A 22,101-nucleotide genomic window follows, 5' to 3' on the forward strand; every position below is an offset into this window, starting at 1 on the left:
GAATTTAAGTGAAACTGAAATAAGCAACAACAATAACAACAACATAACCTGGCACATACACTGGCCTGAAAGGAGTTACCAGTTACTTGTAATTAAATATTTAATGCCTACTTAGATGTGATTACTGTGATATAACTAAGAAGGCATGATATAAAATAATGTATAAATTTTTTTAAGTATGTCATTAATTTAATTTTATTTTTTTTGCTTTATAACAAATTTAATCAGTTATACATATACATATGTTCCCATATCCCCTCCCTTTTGCGTCTCCCTCCCACCCTTCCTATCCCACCCCTCCAGGCGGTCACAAAGCACCGAGCTGATCTCCCTGTGCTATGCGGCTGCTTCCCACTAGCTATCTACCTTACGTTTGGTAGTGTATATATGTCCATGCCGCTCTTTCACTTTGTCACAGCTTACCCTTCCCCCTCCCCATATCCTCAAGTCCATTCTCTAGTAGGTCTGTGTCTTTATTCCTGTCTTACCCCTATGTTCTTCATGACATTTTTTTTCTTAAATTCCATATATATGTGTCAGCATACAGTATTTGTCTTTCTCTTTCTGACTTACTTCACTCTGTATGACAGGCTCTAGGTCCATCCACCTCATTACAAATAGCTCAATTTCGTTTCTTTTTATGGCTGAGTAATATTCCATTGTATATATGTGCCACATCTTCTTTACCCGTTCATCCGATGATGGACACTTAGGTTGTTTCCATCTCCAGGCTATTGTAAATAGGGCTGCTATGAACATTTTGGTACATGTCTCTTTTTGAATTATGGTTTTCTCAGGGTATATGCCCAGTAGTGGGATTGCTGGGTCATATGTCTACCCTCATATTAATCACTTTTTTGCTACAGCCATTTTAAGCATCTCCTAGATCCTATAAGGTTATGTCTCCATACTATTGCCAACACAGGATGTTCCTTCTGGCTAGATCACACTAAACATCACTTTACATCTGACTATTTCTACTTGTCTAAACTTACATATTTCAACCCAAACATTAAATATCATTTTCTGAGCTCAACCCCACATTTCACAGGAAATCTTAATAAGCTGTCTTCCAAATCCCTATACGGGCCCCCTAATAGGACTCTTCTCTCCAGTTTCCATACTGTAATTGTCTGTTTTCCTGTGTCTAATACATTAGACAGAAAGTCCACTGAGCACAGATACTGCATTTCATTCACCTAATGTGTCTCCAGTGGTTATCACAGCAAATGGCACATAACTATAGCTTTGTATCTATGGAACTAAAATAAGTGTAAACAATTACAATAATGATTTTTAACATTTAAAAATAATTATTGATATAAATAATTTAAAAGCATTGTATGTACAATGCACAAGTAGAATAACATTTAAAGAAATGCAAGCCAATAGATTTTTAAATCTTTCTCCTCAATCTTTTATTGCAATTATATAGTTCTAGTTTTCCTCTATGTATCAGTAATGTGCTTTGATTTTTCTTGGCTTATTAAGAATGTCTCCATTATTCTGAGATCCTTTACCCATTAACCCTTGTTAGTCTTTTTCCTTTTATAGGTCCATAGCTCCCTTAATGAAGAAAAGGCTTCTTGTTCTCTCTGGATCTGTGTTATCCCTGACTTGATGGGAAATTTCAAAATTACTAGTCCTAGTCCTAGTCTTAGTTCTAGTTCCTGAAGTTTATTTCAGTTCTAGTTCCTGAAGTTTATTTCAGTCTTAGTTCTAGTTCCTGAAGTCAGTGTTATCACTGACTTGATGGGAAATTTCAGAATTACTAGTCCTAGTCCTAGTCTTAGTTCTAGTTCCTGAAGTTTATTTCAGCTAAACCTGAATTGTTACTGAAGAACATTCTGCTGATGCTGGAAATGGCCTTAGACTTTCCCTAAAATTCTAACTTCTCAGATAATTCAAGGTATACTCCAGCCTTTTCCCATTACTGGATCAGAAAAAAAAAAAATCCTGAGTGCAATAAACCCACATTTACAAGAATAACATACTAGAAGGAACCGTCTTTATGTCGTCACTTCCCTGACATTTGACATCTTCTAGAGGTATGTGAAAAATGTGAACTGCTATAGAACAGACACGCTGTTACAGGCTGGCATCTTTCAAAGACTGAACTTTCCTTAAAAGATGACATCCAAGCACATTTAAATAGATTTTTTAAAAAACAGACAGATCATTTCCAGTTGCTTTCCTTAATAAATCCTTAGACATGACTAATTCTACTGAGCATTTTATATGTATAAAATGAGAAATTTGTGAGTATAGACAGGAACTTAAAAAGTGAGCATGGATAGAGAAGAGATTAAGGATTGTGTTCCAAGGCACTTGAACACTTAGACATGAGGAAGACCAGAGAAAGAAACAGCAAGAAGTTCAAAAGAAAATTCAACCAGTGCAGCATAAGGAAACCAGGAGGGCATGATTTTCCAGAAGACAAAGAAACAATTTCATAAAGTAGGGGGTAACCAACTGTGCCATTCACTGCTTAGTATCTAAATAATATGAGAACTAAGGATTGACCATAAAATTTGGCAACCCAAGTGCCACTTGTAACCACGACCATTACATACTTCTCAGCCTCAATTACCTCCCCTGCAAAAAATAACAGGACCCATTTCATGAAGCAGTGTGAAGGATTAAATAAGATAATAATACCTGTAAGCACCTAGCATAATATCAGCAACAGAGGAAGAGCTCAGTAATGGGCAGGAGGTTTTTTCATTACTGATACAGACCGAAGCTGTCTGTATCATAGACCTTACAAAATTTTATTGAACACAGGATGCTTGACAACCCTGAGAGAGAGAATTTGGCTGGAGAAGAGTCCAGTGTGAATGGAAAAAGCAGAAATGATTACAGCTCAGGGAAGAAGCTGGAACCAGAGACAATGAGGAGAAAAATAGCTTGTGTAGGGCAATTCCTATCCTTGGATAGCAAGTAAAGGAACACACCTCTTATGACTTTGTGTTTTATCCTATCTTACAACTGGTAATTGCATACTTTTTAAACATTAGTTAATATTTGGAAAACATTTGAAAACAACAAACTTCCCTTAAGGACAAACAGTATGTAAAGTTTAGTCATCTAGATAAGCACAGGGCTTCCCTGGTGGCGCAGTGGTTAAGAGTCTGCCTGCTGATGCAGGGGACGCGGGTTCATGCCCCGGTCCGGGAAGATCCCACATGCCGTGGAGCGGCTAGGCCCGTGAGCCATGGCCACTGAGCCTGCGCGTCTGGAGCCTGTGCTCCGCAATGGGAGAGGCCACGACAGTTAGAGGCCCACGTACCACCCGCCCCCAACCAAAAAAAAAAAAAGAATTAAATAAGCACAATGTCACAAGTTAAAATTCCATTCTTATCTCCTACACTATATATTGTCTAACTCCATAATTTTACAATCAGCCCTTTTACATTTTCTATCTGCATAAATAACGATAGACTTATTATACAGCTCTTGTGGTCTCTGATATATAAAATTATTCCATTTTGGCTAATTTTTTAGTCAATGGCCTTCTGATTTTATAAGATTTCTCCTAATTTTTTCCTCTCCTCATCAGATTTAAAATTAGCTATGTACTTGGTTCATAGTAAAAGTCGTAAACGATGGCATGTCTTACAAAATAACTAAAAGCAATTTGTGTTATTAGAAGTGTTTTTCATCATGATCAGCAAGACCAGGACATCATGATCATATGGAAGTTAGAGTCTGGATGAAGTATAATGAAAAATAATTTAATGTTGTAAAAGGCTGGTTGAAAGTTTGCCCCAAATAATGCATTTTTATGAATCATTTCTTTCTCTATAAATTTTTTGAAAAAAATCCTAATTTTTGGAAGCCTATCTTATGCATTCTTTCAGAACCATCTTACGCTCATTTTCTATCTTAACATTTACACAGGAAATTTGGTTTGCAAAGCAAAGCATATGTTCTCATTTATGTAGGTCTGACATCAGTGATTAAAAGTAATGGTTGGGCTTCCCTGGTGGCGCAGTGGTTGGGAGTCCGCCTGCCGATGCAGGGGACATGGGTTCGTGCCCCGGTCCGGGAAGATCCCACATGCCGCAGAGTGGCTGGGCCCGTGAGACATGGGCACTGAGCCTGCGCGTCCAGAGCCTGCGCTCCGCAAAGGGAGAGGCCACAACAGTGAGAGGCCCATGTACCGCAAAAAAAAAAAAAAAAAAAAAAAAAGTAATGGTTGACTTGCAAGAAACGTATTTGCTCAAATATATAGCTTATGTCTTATTAATTTATTTCGAGGCAAGGTTTTTATTCTAAAATAAATTCAGAACCGATAAATATAGTAATGAAAAACTCAGATAAATCAGTTTTGGGAAGTGCAAAACCAGTTGGAACTTACCTTCTCTAGCTTTCTCCAACTACTCTTTGGATTTTTAAAAAATTTTAAAAGAAAATGAAGGTAGTGAGCTCAAAAACCAGCAGTTAAATACCTAGTGAGCCCACACTCAACTCAAAGATTCTAGACACTAAAATCACTATAGGGGGCTTCCCTGGTGGCGCAGTGGTTGAAAGTCCGCCTGCCGATGCAGGGGACACGGGTTCGTGCCCCGGTCCGAGAGGACCCCACATGCCGCGGAACAGCTGGGCCCGTGAGCCATGGCCGCTGAGCCTGCGCGTCCGGAGCCCGTGCTCCGCAACGGGAGAGGCCACAACAGTGAGAGGCCCGTGTACCACAAAAAAAAAAACACTATAGGGATTATAGGAAGTTGGAAAGTCAAATGCCCTCCTTTCATACATACTGTGCATCGAACATTCCAAACTGCTGATTCTTCTGTTATGGCTGCTCATTTCTAAACAGGTTATGGACATTTAAGAAAGTGAAAACTATTCTAACCTTTGTAAAGGCCAAAAATTTAATGTGAAATGATTTACTCCAAATTCCATTCAATGATTTTGCAAATCCACTGGAAAAATAAATACTTTTTAATTTACATTTTTTGTGGAGCTAAAAAGTAATACTAACACTGAAAATATAATAATCACACATTTGGTGGTATTTTAGTTCTTGACTCCAAAGATGGGAGAGAGAAGCAAGGAACAATATTAACTAATGTTTTTCATCAGCCCTTCCTCACTCCCCCAGTGAGAGCATTCTCAGTTGGTAAAAAGCTCAAAGACGGGTAAATTCTTGATTCATTCAAGTATTTCCAAGCAGGAGTGTACTTCAACCACCCCAGAATGGAAACAATGTTCTCTGGACAAAAGCTCTTTAGAGAAAATAATTTTTTTTATAAGTTTGATAGCTTGTTCACTTAACGCTTGTAATTCCCTTAAAATCAGGCAATATTTTCTAATGTCTCACTTTAAGCAATTATTTTTCATTTAAAACTCATCTAAACCATTCTTCGGCTATTCAGCTAGAAGTATTAAGGTAAGTACATGTCATAACTAGAGTAAAAGTTTGAAAGTTCTGACTACCCTCCCACTTCCAAAAGCACAAAAAGAACTTATAAATATTCTGTGTTTCCCATTGGGCACAGATTTCTACCTGCAAGGTTTCAGTTGGAACTTGAGTTTGGCTAATTTTCAACTCAGTACTTCCTTTATTCATCCTTTGACTGTTTCTCCCATCTTTTTCACTTCTTCCTACTATAGCTGGCTGTTTACAAGCTAATGCCATTTACTAGACCACAAACCACAGGCAATTCAAAAACCATGATGTAGTAATCTGCCTTAAGAACAGCTTAAATATCTGCTAAAGTATGCTAAAATTGTATCTCACAGTTAACATTTGTCTTTTTAAAGGAAGATCATGGATTCCCTTAACTTTCCTTGTTATTTGGATTTAAACCTCCAAATTTTTAAGTATGTCTATATTTCACATTCTTTGCCTTTGGTCTTTGAAAATGGCTGAAATGTTAATTTTCTCTCTTCACAGGGAAACAGACTTTCAGCTTCTATGTTAGACCAAGAGGACACACCAAGAACAGACAGGCATCAATCTTCAGAAGTGCAAAGTTGGTAACAAATCCAAACATGCTTAATGTCTTTACACCACATCAGGTTAACAAAAACAAAAACAAATCACACCCTTTGGGACTATATGCTATAGACAACAAATGAGTGGATGTCTCTAAAGATCTAGATTTAGCCTAGGAGTGTGGGCATCTTTACCACTTTTCAGCCACCCTGTCACACCAGATCAGAAATGAGTCTTAGCACCCAGCAGCAGCTGCTGAAGTGTTCTCTCTCTGCACTTCCCAGAAACTATTGCTTTCCTTCTGCCTTTTTCAGCTCTCACTCTAATTCTGGTACAAGGTTTGTTTTCTGCTCAATTCACAGTACCTTCCCATAACTGCCTCCCGTACTCTTTGCCTTAATGTCTCCCATGCGTGTTCTTCTCCAACAAAATCTAGAAATTCCGGCAGCAAAGTGGACACTTGGGCATTAAATGGCCAGAGTTAGTGAAATGCAAGATTTCTGTTCCCAGATGCAGTCTCCGAAGGAGTGGAATATCTCATCTTTCAACCAAAGGTTTGTTTTTCTATCTGGTTATAGACTTTTTCATGAGAATGCAGAAGTTACATTTCTCCTATGTGGCACTCAGAAGTCATAGCCATATATATCCACGACAGGCAAAAACCCCAGCGAGAATATGCTCTTTCAAACTATGTGAAACTAATTCTGACATAGAAACTAACCACCAGGGAAGGAGGGTTTACCCCACAACATTGCTATTTAGAACAGAATTTTAGGCCCAGCCTCATTTACTTAGTCACTTTATAATACTGTTTTCATCTGATCAAGTATCAGAATGCACAGATCTTAAAGGTACTATTTTTACATTGTTATAAGCCTAAGAGGAAATTTGAAGGGTCACTTGGTACATTCTCATCCCTTTTTTTTAGACTTCATACATTATTTTCCCAAACAGTTAACGAGCACATTTAAAAAACAAGAATAAAACCCCTCAATGTCAAACTGCATGGGCCTGGAGGTGTGCAGTCAATTCTGTTGAAATCCATCCCCCATCTCATCTGCCCCTGCTTATATCCAAACCACAATTCTCAAATTTCTACTACAGTTGTTTTTCTTATTTATGTATTAGAGAACATTTGACAATCTTACCTTGGAAAACAATTCTTTCTACTTATCCTAGTTCCAATAACCTGTCCTCAGATAGTCTTAATTTGTAAACTTCTTAGGTGAATGTGTAGGGTTCATAACCGACATTGGATACCTACTACAAGTGAATTTGGCTAACACTGAGTACATTTAGTTTCTTAATTAGACAGCCCGTACAACTATCTTGTTGTGAAATGCAAGAAATGATCTAGAAAAGCTAATGACACTAGGAAGACAAAAGTAAACTATATAATGAAGTATCTGATATTCTTCTCTACATATGTAATAAGGTATTTTAATAAGTTAAGTCAGTTTGAATAGTTAAACCCTGAATAACCGTTACAAATTGCTCTCTGAATTTAAAGCAATATTCCACATACAATCCAAAACCTTAGAGGCTGATTTTCAGTGGCTGCTTCCTGCCTGCAAAGTGCTAAAAAAAAAAAGTCTTATCCAACCACTTCAAACGTATACATAAATAGAAGAGCTTTAATGTAGATATCAGAAGAAATATAAAAGAAATATATAAAAGGATGACATTGTGATCATAAGAAATGGTTGGCTGCAAGACTTTTCGAGTACACTATACAGAAACTGACAGAGCATCTGTTTAAATTTCAAACACAATCTACTAAGTGGAGTCTTACCTTCATGGTGAGAAAAATTGTTGAAAATAAGGAGGTCAGTAGGTCTGCACACAGGTAAATTATAGCATCCTCTGACATTTTAAACTGATTTCAGAGAAAATATAGCTCTTTATCGACCACACCAGAAATTATGAAACTTATCATAAACAAAGAATCATAGATTCTCAATGAATTGATAAACTTTCAACCAAGCAGGAATCTCCTGACACCATTACTGACCTAGGGTTTCCTAGCTTCTGCTGAACCCTTTTCAGGGATAAGAAATAAGTTCCAACATATTACTCCAAGATTGTCCTCCCTTTCACTCTCAGCTAGTGTTGTAATGGAAAATAAGAATGCAACCTTTGCCACAAAATAGCTCTTTAAATGTATAAAATAACTAATATCATCTAGTACCAAGTCATTCAAGTTTAGACTCTCACTCAGTTCCCTAAACCATTTACAGAAGGAAATGGCTCCTGGACTTTTTAACATCTTAACAACTCTTAGTATCTTAACAAAGTTCAGGTAATCAATATTCTTTAGGAGTGGGATGCAACACTAGACACAAGAATCCATACGGGGCCTGAAAAATGAACGAGTAGTTAGGAATTATTAAGTTTTTCTGGAATCCTACATGTATGAATTTAGTCAAATATTGCATTTGTTTTCTTTTAGTAGCTGGAGATAATAGGAAATATATGTATTGGTCTCTGGCCCTGGTTCCTGGCACCAAGCTCCTGAAGCCCTTGTAACTTCCTAAATGGTAAGAGCACTAGGAGCATCTTCTTTTTAAATATTTGGTCTTTGACCCCAGCTTCTGACACAGGGCTCCTAAATCTCCTGGAATTTACTGGGTGATAGGAGTGTCTTTTGTTCTAACGAGGCGATTCTGGGTGAGCTCCCGGATGGCTCCTGGATTGGGGCTGGTCACCAGAAACACCAAGCCATAATTAGAAGCTTGGAATTTTCAGCCCCAATCCCCATTCTCCAGAGAGGGGAGAAGGACTGGAAAAGGGGTTAATAATCGATCATGCTTACATGAGGAAACTTCCATAAAATTCCCAGAAGTACACAGTTCAGAGAACTTTCAGGTTAGTGGACACATCCACACACCAGGGGGGTGGTGTATCCTAACTCTATGGGACAGAAGTTCCTGAGCTCTCGGGACCCTTCCAGACCTCACCCTTCATGTCTCTTTATCTGACTATTCATCTGTATTCTGTATCATATCCTTTAACTGGTAAATGTAAGTAGGTGTTTCCCTGAGTTCTGTGAGCCACTCTAGCAAATTAATGGAACCTGAGGAGGGGGTCCTGGGAACCTCTGATTTGCAGCCAAGTCAGACAGAGGCTGTCGGTAACCTGAGGACCTACTACTTGCAATTGGCATCTGAAGTGGGGAGCAGTCTTGCGGCACTGAGCTCTTAACCTGTGGGACTGAGCTCTTAACCTGTGGGATCTGATGTTATCTCCAGGTAGATAGCGTCTGAATTGAGTTAAGTAATTGCAGGACACCCAACTGGTGTCAAAGAATCGCTTGCTGAGGGAAAAGTTCCATGCATCTGGTGTCGGAGGTGTTGTGAGTGTGGCAGTAGTGTGAGAGTAAAGGAGAAACATAGGAGGAGGACTGAAGGTTTTTCCAAGCAGTAACCTAGATGAAACGTTGTTTTGTGAATTTCTCTAATAAAACGCGTAGATCATTTTCATTTGACATTCTTTCAAAGGGCATTTTAAATTTATTAAATTTATTGTTTTCTACAAATGGTTTCTTAGAAGTTTAGGATTTTTTATCTCTTCCTTTCTGATTGTAATAGGCATCTACTTTTTTATATCTCCAGACCTTCACATACTGTTATTTGAGACATATTTCTATTATTGGAGACAACTAGTCCTTATTCCCTTCCCCACCAATCCTGGCTGTAGCTGGGGCAGCCAATGAATTGATTGAACCAAGAGATGGGCATGTGATCCAAAGTCCTTCCCTTTTTAAAAATTGGAACTAAACAAAGAGATTATGTTCTTCTCTAGTGATGAAACTACAAGATGCAGGAACTGTCAGAAGTAATGTCCAATGTGTGATGAAAAGGAAGACTCACTCTGGCTGTGTTCTAGATCCTGTTTCCAGTTGTCCCTGAAGCCTAGCTGTATACCCTGAGGTTCTCCAAGGGTACCTGAGCTACTACTTTCATTAAAAGGAAAAAGGGAAAAAGAGCCACTTTGCCAGCAAAACAAGTCCTAGCTTAAATACAGACTTTTCTATCTAAAGTTTTTATTTATTCCTCCCTCCCAATTTTATGTCCTATGTTAGCTTTCTATTGTTGCTGTAACATAAACTTGGTGCCTTAAACAATACGAATTTATTATCTTGGAGTTTTATAAGTCAGAGATTCAACAGGAGTCTCACTGACTAAAAGTAAGGTGTTAGAAGAGCTGTGCTCCTCTCTGGAGGCTCTAGGGAAGAAAGCTTCCTTGTCTTTCTAGCTACTAGAGACCATCGGCATTCCTTGGCTCAATGATCCTTTCCTCCATCTTCAAAGGTAGCAATGCTGCATCTCTTTAAAATTCTTCTGTAGTCACATCTTTCTCTGGCCCTGACCTTAAGTGAGAAAAATATTTTAAGGACTCGTGATTAACTTGGACCTACCTGAATAATCCAGGATAATCTCATCTCAAGGTCCTTAATTTTAAGTACATGTGCAAAGTCTCTTTTACTAACCAATGTAGCATATTCACAGTTCTGGAGGCTTAGGTATAGACACCTTGGGTGGGGGGTGAGAGGATGGGGGTAGGGGGATGGGGCATTATTCTGCTTCCCACTAAAAATGACAACAGCATTCCATCTCTCACATCATTCAATTCAGTAATAAAAATATATTAAACAGGAGAAGCCAGGCACTCTGCACATTAATAGCAGCCTGTTAATCAACATTATTTGGAAACAGTTGTTTAGTTCAGTTTCAAAATGACTCCTTCAAAATTGATTTTTCTGGAAAGGAAATTTCTGCTGGTTTTATCTTTTCCTGAGGATGAGTTTGAAGATGTTTCCTGGATTTCCCCAGCACACAATCAGAATTCAATCTTTGAAGTGGAGAATTAAATGCATTTCCATACCCACATTCTTGAAGCCTGAGGCTGCTATCATTCCTGAGTATAGAGAGTAAACACAGCATCTCTCTTTGTTTTACTAATTGCTTTGTTTCCCCAAGCTGCTAGCACAACATCTGCCAGGGCAGAATGCACTATTTCCACACACCAGAGAACCACTGCCTGCCAGATAAACGACTTAAGCTCCGTGGTGTAAGGGCAAGTGCTTTCCAGGCACTCAGCAGGCAGTTTTCAAGAGGCCAAAACTTTAAGCAGAAATGAAGCTGAAACCCCTCCCCTCTCATCTTTAGAGTGGTTATGGAGTTGTGGATTCTGTAATGATCTCATACTGCCTGCAATTTTATTGATTTTGTTTTTCAATAGAACTGTTAAAGATGACAATTCTCAGACAGGCAGAATGTGGGCAGATGCCCATGTTCTCACACAGTTCTGCCAAGATATTTTTACATCTTTCCACACATAAAACAAAATGAAGACATGTGTTATAGATGCATGCTACTGGTACCCCCGCCCCCAGAAGAAGGGAGTTGATTGTGTGCTCATTTCCTGGATGAAGTATTAAAACAACTCCACCTAGAAAAAACTGAACAGCACTTCCAAAATAAAAGAGGTTTGCTTCTGAGGCACCTTATAAGCCATTCCTAATTACCAAAACACATTGAAACAGCAGTTTGTAATCATGTGTCATCCCTGCTAGTTCTAATTCCTAAACTTCTTGTCACATATACTGGTTAAGCATCAAAATACAAAACGCCGTAACAGCTTAGGCTCTGTTGATGTTCAGTCATCTACTGTGCACCAGAAAGGCTCATTTCAAATATGGCATGAAAGGAAGAAAAGTAAGCAAAAACCAGACTCAGAAGAGACTTGAAATAACTTGCCCCCAGAAAAACACTCAAGAGGAAAAACTGCAAAAGCATAGCCTTACCTTGGGAGACTTGGGCAGACCCACTGTCTTTTCTTCTGCTAAGTTGAGTAGGCTTAACTTTGTTTCCTCCAAGGAGGGATGTTTGGGAGGGCGAGGTGGGGGGTACGAGAAAGAGTTTTCATATCTCCGCATCATATAATACTGTTCTTCAGGGATCTCTTCAACCAGAGTCCTGACTAGAAATGATCCTGGATCCCCAGACAAATTATTAACTAACTGAACAGTCATATTCACGCGGCCAGCAGGAATTTCCCAGCACTCCTTGGGGTTGGCAAAGTCACTTATGAGTAGATAAGAGTCTGTGATAGCTTCCTCCAACCGTAGTCCTGGTGTAGCAGCCAAAATGTCTTCTTCAGTGAAAAGATCTCTCACAGAAACCTTCACATTGAAGGGCAAGTGGAACTGTGCACAGAGCTCAGAAATCTGGTACTGCTTCTTATCATGAATCACCTCTACAAAACCTCCTTCCATGTACAAAGGGAGCAGTGCTGCCTCATAGGATTTTTTGAGGATTTTTTCACAAGCCAGAACGTTCACCACTTTTTTGATCCCTTCACAGAGGACTTCCGTCGCCTGTGAGTGATGCACTAGAAACTGGTCCCCGGGAGATACAGATGACAGCTCGTCATGGGGGGAATGAAAGGCTTTGGTGGCCACCACGTGGAGAGGCTCCTTTTCACTCTTTGCTATCTCAAGGTCATAGGGGGTTGGGAACTCCCGAGGTCGCCGCTTGAATTTGCCTTTATAGCTAGGGGGGATCAAGAAGTGTCTTTTAGGAAAATTGCTTCTAATTTCTGAAGCTAAGATCCTCGATGCCTGGCACTTTTTGTGGATCACAATGGTTTTCCCAGGTTGTAAAACGTTTCTGGGTAGCTGGTTTCCTTGGGGCGCTTCTATGACTTCAGCCACTATGGGGAACTCTTTACTGGTCATTTCAAAAAGATCTTGTGTAGATAACAGCTGAAGAAACCAGTTGGAATCATAACTGTCTGTAATGTCTTTGACTTCAACATCTAAACTGGGGAGGATACGGACTATGTCCTTTCTAACTGGAAAACAAAAAAACAAAAAGACATTTTGTGTATCAAAATGTTGCTCTGAAGTAGTATTAAAATCACTCCAGGGGTACCATACATAAATTTCATTAAAAAAAATCTCAGATGCCCATGATGTAACATTTCTTATGTATGACTTTCCTTTTTTAAATTTAAAAATGAAATAGATGGTAAATAAAAACAATACCCATAAATCTGTGTAGTTTTAGAAATAGAAATTAACCAGTATCTCGGAGCCCTACAAACCTCACCAAAATCACATCCTCCTCACTGCAACCTAAGAGTAATCATTCTCCTAATTTTGGTGTTAACCATTCCCTTGTTTTTCTTTGTAGTTTTATCACACATAACATACATGAATATATGTGCACGTGTTTAAACGTATATGTATGTGTTTTTCCAGAAAATTTATTATATCATTTTAGGTCATGCTTTTGAGGTCCAGATATTGTACGTAAAATTATCTTAGAAGAAAGTTTGGGGACTCCAAGTAAGACTCTTCCTGCATAAGGCCCAAGACACATTCTATATACAAATTCTATCCTGTGGGATTTAACCATATTGCAAAATCTTGGGATATAAAGTACTCAAGATTAATATATGGAAATGGATACCAAAATGCAGTCTTTTTCCAATGTGAAAACTATTTCTTTCTTCTGGTGCTATATTAACATCTAGTTAGAAAAGGAGTGGCATAGGATGGGTTACAGTCAAAGGAGCCACTCAGGAACCCTAGATTTGCTGGTAGAGTGCTTACCAATGTATTCTTTGCCTAATGTGTCCCTGGGGACTAATGAATCTCTGTACTCTTTCCAAGAGCCCACTGTCTCAGAAGTCTTTCTTTGAGACTACAGAGACACTTAAAATATTGTCCTGAAATCCTCTGCTCTCCATATACTGTCCCACATAGTATCCTTATAAATGGTCTTGCATTAAAAAATAAAGTTATATGTTAATATAAACAGGATTTTATAATGGTTTATATTTTCTTGACAATTTCCTAACACTTAATGTTTTATAGCCTTTTCACAATCTACCATTGTTTCCCAGTACATCTAGCCACCCCCCGTCTATCAATATTCTTTCTTCCCTGTATGCTTCTGAAAATTAATAATTTGGAAGATTTAGAAGACAGAATGTTTCTCTTATAAAATATTACCTATATTATTATACTTTATATTACTCTTTATGCAGCCTCTGAAAACTATAATTTGTGTCATATTACTTGCACATGCTGTGTAAAAGAGTTCCTAAAAACACAGTATGAAATTGCATTATTTTATTTTCTTGAACATAAAATAGAGAAAAGAAAAAAACCCGATGATTGCCTATAGGCTGAAGTTCAATAAAAATTATAAAGATTCTCCATTAAAAAAAGAACGGGGTGGGAGGAACGCTAAAAAAAACCTTTACCAGTTCATTTTATAAAGTTTAGCAAACCCAAACCTTTGAGATTGTTACCACAGGTTTCCCTGAACCCCAAGGTAATTTTAGAAACTTTAAAATCACACTTATTGAATCAAAATGAACTGTGTTTAAGAATTGTAGAGCTAGGACTAGATGGGTTCATAGACTCAGGTCATTTCTCAAGTTGAGGGAACAACTTGACACTGGTAGAATAGATGCCATTAAGGACTTTCTGAGGGCTTTAAATTGACCATAGGGACCCTAATGCAAGCTAGATCCAGTCTGTATTTGGGCACAATGGGTACGGTGGGGAAAGAATTGTCTTAATAACTTAGGACAACTTTATTGCCAGAGAAAGCCTCCGGGCCAGGCTATCTAACTTCTGTTAAATTTTTACGTACCCAATTCCTGACCTACCTTCAGTACTTCTGTACCAAATTCACTGAAGATGTGCTAGCCTATCTCATCCTACTTGATATATCAGCAGCATTTGACAGAGTAGATTAGACTCTTTGCTAGAGTTACCTCACTTATTTCCTTTTTATCTTATAATTCTTCTCAACTTTTTTTCTGATTTCTTCTCCTCTACATACCACCCACTCCCCCCCCACACACACCTTTTAATGTTTCTTCATTCTCCTCCTTTCTCTGTCCACACTCACACCCACATGATCTTACACAGTCTCATGTTTTTAAGTACCATCTGTAGGCTGATGATTCCCCAACATGTATCTCTAGCTAAATAATTCTCCTGCACTCCAAATATCTATTTAAGATCCTCACTTGGCTAATAGATGTCTCAAAGTTAACATGCTTAAACTGAAATTCTGATCTTCCCAACCCAGACCTAATCTATCTGTTGCTCATTCTCTTTGTCTGGTGCAGAAATCTGAGACATCCATAGCTTCTCTCTCTTTTTTCCTAACACTCTACATCCATTACCTCAGAACTACTCTGACCTAAGCAACATTATTTCTTGCCTGGTTTATTGCAGTGGCTTCCTAAACAGTCTTCTTACAGTCATATCTTTCTAGGGAAGCCAGACAGTCTTTTTAAATGTTAAATTGATCATATCTTTCTCCTGTTCATAGCCCCACAGTGGCAGTCCTTTTCACTTCAGTAAAAGTGAAAACCCCTACTGAGGTCCTAGGCACCACGTTGATCTCATCTGCCACTGGGTTGACTCATTCTAATTTACTGCTCCCTCCATGACCTCCTTGTTGTTAATTAGGTTTTCAAAAAGCTGTTTCCTCTGCCTGCCATATCCTTCAGCCTGATATATTTATGGCCAACACCTCTTCTTCTTCATATCTGCTTAAATGTCATCTTCTCCATGAGACTTCTCCAAAATGTGCTTCCCATAGTCTGAACTTTTGTTCCCCTCCCCCAAATTCATTTGTTAAAACCTAATCCTCAATGTGATGGTATTTGGAGGTGGGACCTTTGGGAGGTAATTAGGTAATGAGATTACTGCCCTTGTAAAAGAGACCCCAGAGAGCTCCCTTGCCCCTGTGAGGGCAAGGAGGACATGTGAGGACACAAAGAGTAAACAGCCACCTATGAACTAGGAAGTAGACCTTCACCAGACACCAAATCTGCCAGCACCTTGATCTTGGACTTCCCAATCTCCAGAACTGTAAGAAATAAATTTCTGTTGTTTATAAGCCATCCAGTCTACGGCATTTTGTTATAGCCACAAAATGAACTAAGACAGTGCTCTATTTAAAAATGCAACTATCTCTGTCCTTTGCCCTTCTCTGTTTCTCTATTTTCAATGTCATCCTTTACCTTCAATCATTACATATAGTTTGCTTATTTATTATCATCATTATTTATTGTCTGTTTCCCCAAAATGGAACTTATGCTCCACAGGGATAGGAGTCTTTGATTGTTTTGTTCACCAACATATCCTAGTGTCTAGCATGGTCCCTAACACATAGTAGCTACTCAATAAATGAACTGAATGAATGAAAAACAATTGCCAGAACAATGTTCTTGGTTGAGCTGTAAAAGTTGTGATCTAGTAAGCAAGTGGAGTTCCAAGTAAAATTTCACTAGGGGGAGAAAAGTTTCTACTGCTAAAACTCCAGTTATACATCATAGAAGGTATTGTATATTTCATTTAAAACTTGTTGCTTTAGGTTGTAGTTTATCTTACTCAATGACTTATTCAATACAATAAATAGTTTTATTGTTTAATTTCTTTTTTTTTTTTTTTTTTCTTTTTTTTTTTTTTTTTTTGCGGTATGCGGGCCTCTCACTGTTGTGGCCTCTCCCGTTGCGGAGCACAGGCTCCGGATGCGCAGGCCCAGCGGCCATGGCTCACGGGCCCAGCCGCTCCGCGGCATATGGGATCCTCCCAGACCGGGGCACGAACCCGTATCCCCTGCATCGGCAGGCGGACTCTCAACCACTGCGCCACCAGGGAGGCCCTATTGTTTAATTTCTACAAAATAATAATCTAGACATTTTAGGGTATAAAATTATCATGATGTATACCCTTTAAAAGAATATTCAATACAGGGAAATAGTACATGCAGTGAAAATCAACAACTCTTCTTAGATCCATCAGATAATTGAAGTCACAGGAAAAACTGTCACCTCTAAAACTAGAAAGATGGGTGAATACAGAAAGTTACAGCTTATAGGGGGCAGAAACCACTGATGGAGCCAGCAAAGCTAAGAACACTTTAAGAGTAACTGACTAACTGCTGGAGATTAAGCATGGACAGGCTTGAGAGATAAAAGTTCTGGAGGGCCAGGCTTAGCAGGATCCCCCCACAGTTTCCTGAGTTTACATCCAGGAGCCCCACCAGGTTCTCAGAGTGAAGATCTGAGAAAATTCCCCTCATGCGTTAGGCAGGGTGCCGGGAAAAGTAACCATTTTGAAATACACTCAGATCACTCACTTCTCCTTAAAAAAGGCCTGAGTGAAGGAAAACTATTTTACCACAGCCTAACCAACTTGGGTTTTACCAGTCTAATAACTGATGTGCGGGAAAGGAATTCCACAACTCCAGCCCCCGACAGACATTCTGTCTCACTAAGGAGATGTGGGGAGAAAAGCTGAGAAGCAGGGTCAGTAAAAGACTAAGACCTAATTACAGGATTATAGAATGCTTCCCCTCCCCTACACGTCACCAACCATATCAAGAAGACTTCTATATAATAACAGGAGATTACAATGGAAAGAATGGCACTTATGACCCTATTTAAGAAGGGGTCTCTAGGGAAAGACAACAGGGAAAACAATAAACAAGGGCATTATGTAAAATTTTAGCTTCTGACACCTACAGGTACAGTAAACAGTGAACACGGCCTAACTCCTAGCCTAAAACCTCACACAAAAGGCCTATTTACCTCAGTTTCTTTTACCCTATACATCATGCCTAGCTTTCAACAAAAAATTACAAGGTATGTTAAAAGGCAAACAGCATAGTCTGAAGAGACAAAGCAAGCATCAAAACCAGACTCAGATATGCAAGAGATTTTGGAATTATCAGACTGGCAACTTAAAATATGATTAATACATTAAAGGCTGTAATGGAAGAAAATGCAAGAAAAGATAGCTAATGTAAGCAGAGGGATGGAAACTCTAGGAAAGAACTACAAGGAAATGCTAGAAATTTAAAACCCAGGAAAAGAATTAAAGAATAACTTTGACATGTTCATCAATAGGCTATACATAGCTAAGGAAAGAATCAGTGAGCTTGAAGATAGATCAATAGAAACTTCCCAAACTGAAAAGCAAAAGAATGAAAAACAACAACACAGAATTTCCGAGACCTGTGGGACAATTACAAAGGTTGTAACGTACACACATAGGAATTCCAGAAGGAAAAAGGGAGAGAAAGGAAAAGAAGCAATAATGAAGTAATAATGGCTGAGAATTTTCCAAAAGTAATGAAGTTTAGAGAAAAAAAGCAGGATAAATACAAAAAGTCAACACCTAGGCATATCATATTCAAACTGCAGAAAATCAAAGAAGAGAGAAAACATGAAGAAGCCAGAAGAAAAAACCCACCTTGCCTGTGGAGGAAGGAGGATAATAATTACATTGGACGTCTCTTTAGAAACCATGAAAGCAGAAAGAGTAAATGGCATATTTAAAGTGTTGAAAGAGAAAAATTTACCAACCTAGAATTCTATATGTGACAAAATTATCCTTCAAAAGTCAAGGGTGGCAGATTATGCCATCCCAAAATATATCACTTTGGTTTAAGGATTATTTTGAGCTAAGTGCACTTGAAAAACAGCAGATTCAAAAACAACATTCTAATCTCCCCTCTCTCCCTGAAAACAGGAGCTAAAAACTCTCATGTTAAGGATGCCCTCAGTACCAGGAGAAAGAAAACACTCTTCTAACAGGGAGTCAAAGCCAAGAGAATTCTGTACAAACAGACCTTGTTAAAATAATTTGTATCCTCTTAGGCCTCACCTCATAGTTTACTTTTCCACAGTAGCTCAGTTGTTCAACCCAATTTAAAAGCATGCAGCTTTCACCATTTCTTTGGGTCTTCATTTTCTTATGAGGGCTTCCATGTCAACCTTACGCAAATTTGTATGCTTTTCTCCTCTTCATCTGTCTAAGGTCAGTTTAATTCTCTGGCCCAGCCAAAAAAACCCTAAGAGGGTAAAGGTAAAATTTTACCTCCCCTACAAAAGTGAAAGAGAAATAAAGACTTTCTCAGACAAACAAAAGTGAGGGAATATGTCAACAGTAGACCTATCTTGCAAGGAATATAAAAGAAGTTCTTCACAGAGAATAAAATATGTCAGAAACTCAGATCTACATAAAGAAAGAAGAGTATTAGAGAAGGAATAAATGAAGACAAAATAAAATGTTTTATTTTTCTTATTTTTAATGGATGTAACAGATAACAGATTGTTCAAAATAATAATAGCAACAATATATTGGATGATTATAGCTCATGGATAATGAAATGAATGACGGCAGTGTTACCAGGGACAAGAGAAAGTAGTTGGGAATACTCTGTTATAAGGTACCTGCCATAGCCATGAAGTTGTATAGTGTTAGTTGAAAGTTGGACTTGGATTATATATGCATATTGCAAACTCTAAGTCAATGACTAAAAATATTTTTAAAGTATAACTGATATGCTGAGGAAGAAAGAAAATGAAATCATGTAAAAGGCTCAATTAAAACCACAGTAGGCAGAAAAAGGTGAATAAATAACACATCTAATTTTTGGATGGGGATAAAGATAGATATTAGGAAAGAGGTGGCTACAACATGAGTCTTTAAGGATGGAGAGATATTACAAGCCAAGATAGGGTAGGAGAAAGAATATCATAGGTGGTAAGAAAACCACAGTCATAGATAAGGAAGCAGACTAAATAGGATATAGTCAGTGATTAACATGTAATTCAGTCTCAGGATTTTAAACTAGGGCAGGGAATCGGGACAGGAGACCCACTGAAAGTAAGACTATGTCTGAAGATGGATCTGCCCCTGGAATATTTGAGATTAATAACAACCAAATTAAGTAGATTTTGGCAGATTAATTTGACAGCACAATGGGAAGAGAAGCTGGATTCAGAGCATTTACCTTTCTCTACTAACTGCTATGAAGCCCATAGATAACCAGTATACTGACAACTCACTGTATTTAATTGTTTCTGCATCAACTTCAAACTTTATATATTTTACTGTTATATTAGATAATACATTAAAACAAAACCCTTCTTATTGCTTATACTATTCTCTTTACTCTTGCATGTTTTAAGTTCTCCATAGCTAAAAGTTAAAATAAAAACATTTTTAAAAAGTTACCTAGAGGTTGTTTGCCCTGAGGCCAATTGGTGGGGCGAATGGTGGATCCAGGAGGGCTCACACCAAGGAGTACTTCCCAGAACTTCTGCTGCCAGTGTCCTTGTCCCCAGGGTGAGTCAGAGCTGCCTGCACCTCTGCAGGAGACCCTCCAACACTGGCAGGTTTATTGTTAAGATTGAATAAGAAGACCAGTCCCTCCCATCAGGAAGCTTGCACAATCCTCTTAGATAGCCTCATCCACCAGAGGGCAGACAACAGAAGCAAGAAGAACTACAGTCCTGCAGCCTGTGGAAAAAAAACCAAATTCACAGAAAGACAGACAAGATGAAAAGGCAGAGGGCTATGTACCAGATGAAGAAACAAGATAAAACCCCAGAAAAACAACTAAATGAAGTGGAGATAGGCAACCTTCCAGAAAAAGAATTAAGAATAATGATAGTGGGGCTTCCCTGGTGGCGCAGTGGTTGACAGTCTGCCTGCCGATGCAGGGGACATGGGTTCGTGACTCGGTCCGGGAAGATCCCACATGCCACGGAGCGGCTGGGCCTGTGAGCCATGGCGGCTGAGCCTGCACGTCCGGAGCCTGTGCTCCACAACGGGAGAGGCCACAACAGTGAGAGGCCCACGTACTGCAAAAAAACAAAAACAAAAACAAAAACAAAACAAACAAAAAAGAATGATAGTGAAGATGATCCAGGACCTTGGAAAAAGAATGGAGGCAAAGATCGAGAAGATGCAAGAAATGTTTAACAAAGACTTAGAAGAATTAAAGAACAAACAAACAGAGAAGAACAATACAATAACTGAAATAAAAACTACACTAGAAGGAATCAATAGCAGAATAACTGAGGCAGAAGAACCGATAAGTGACCTGGAAGACAGAATGGTGGAATTCACTGCTGCGGAACAGAATCAACAAAAAAGAATGAAAAGAAATGAAGACAGCCTAAGACACCTCTGGGACAACATTAAACGCAACAACATTTGCATTATAGGGGTCCCAGAAGGAGAAGAGAGAGAGAAAGGACCCAAGAAAATATTTGAAGAGATTATAGTCGAAAACTTCCCTAACATGGGAAAGGAATAGCCACCCAAGTCCAGAAAGCACAGACAGTCCCATAAAGGATAAACCCAAGGAGAAACACACCAAGACACATAGCAATCAAATTGGAAAAAATTAAGACAAAGAAAAATTATTGAAAGCAGCAAGGGAAAAATGACAAATAACATACAAGGGAACTCCCAGAAGGTTAACAGATGATTTCTCAGCAGAAACTCTACAAGCCAGAAGGGAGTGGCATGATATACTTAAAGTGATGAAAGGGAAGAACCTACAACCAAGATTACTCTACCCAGCAAGGATCTCATTTATATTTGATGGAGAAATCAAAAGCTCTACAGACAAGCAAAAGCTAAGAGAATTCAGCATCACCAAACCAGCTCTACAACAAATGCTAAAGGAACTTCTCTAAGTGGGAAACACAAGAGAAGAAAAGGAACGACAAAAACAAACCCAAAACAATTAAGAAAATGGTCATAGGAACATACATATGAATAATGACCTTAAACGTGAATGGTTTAAATGCTCCAACAAAAAGAAACAGGCTTGCTGAATGGATACAAAAACAAGACCCATATATATGCTGTCTACAAGGGACCCACTTCAGATCTAGGGACACATACAGACTGAAAGGGAGGGGATGGAAAAAGATATTCCATGCAAATGGAAATCAAAAGAAAGCTGGAGTAGCAATACTCATATCGGATAAAATAGACTTTAAAATAAAGAATGTTACAAGAGACAAGGAAGGACACTACATAATGATCAAGGGATTAATCCAAGAAGAAGATATAACAATTATAAATATATATGCACCCAACATAGGAGCACCTCAATACATAAGGCAACTGCTAACAGCTATAAAAGAGGATATCGACAGTAACACAATAATAGTGGGGGACTTTAACACCTCATTTACACCAATAGACAGATCATCCAAAATGAAAATAAATAAGGAAACAGAAGCTTTAAATGACACAATAGACCAGATAGATTTAATTGATATTTATAGGACATTCCATCCAAAAACAGCAGATT

At 38.5% G+C, this 22,101-nt stretch overlaps 1 protein-coding gene across 1 annotated transcript in view; it reads right to left on the reverse strand.

Moving 5' to 3' along the window:
* THEMIS (thymocyte selection associated) overlaps positions 1–22,101 on the reverse strand; it is a 174,312-nt gene that overhangs the window by 78,318 nt on the left and 73,893 nt on the right. The window contains exon 4 of the mRNA XM_081251218.1: positions 11,748–12,796. Within this exon, the coding sequence (XP_081107344.1) occupies positions 11,748–12,796 (1,049 nt within the window). The remainder of the gene's footprint in view (positions 1–11,747; positions 12,797–22,101) is intronic.

This window comes from Mesoplodon bidens (assembly GCF_964165515.1).
Source record: "Mesoplodon bidens genome assembly, chromosome: 12".
In the NCBI taxonomy this organism is placed as follows: Eukaryota; Metazoa; Chordata; class Mammalia; order Artiodactyla; family Ziphiidae; genus Mesoplodon; species Mesoplodon bidens.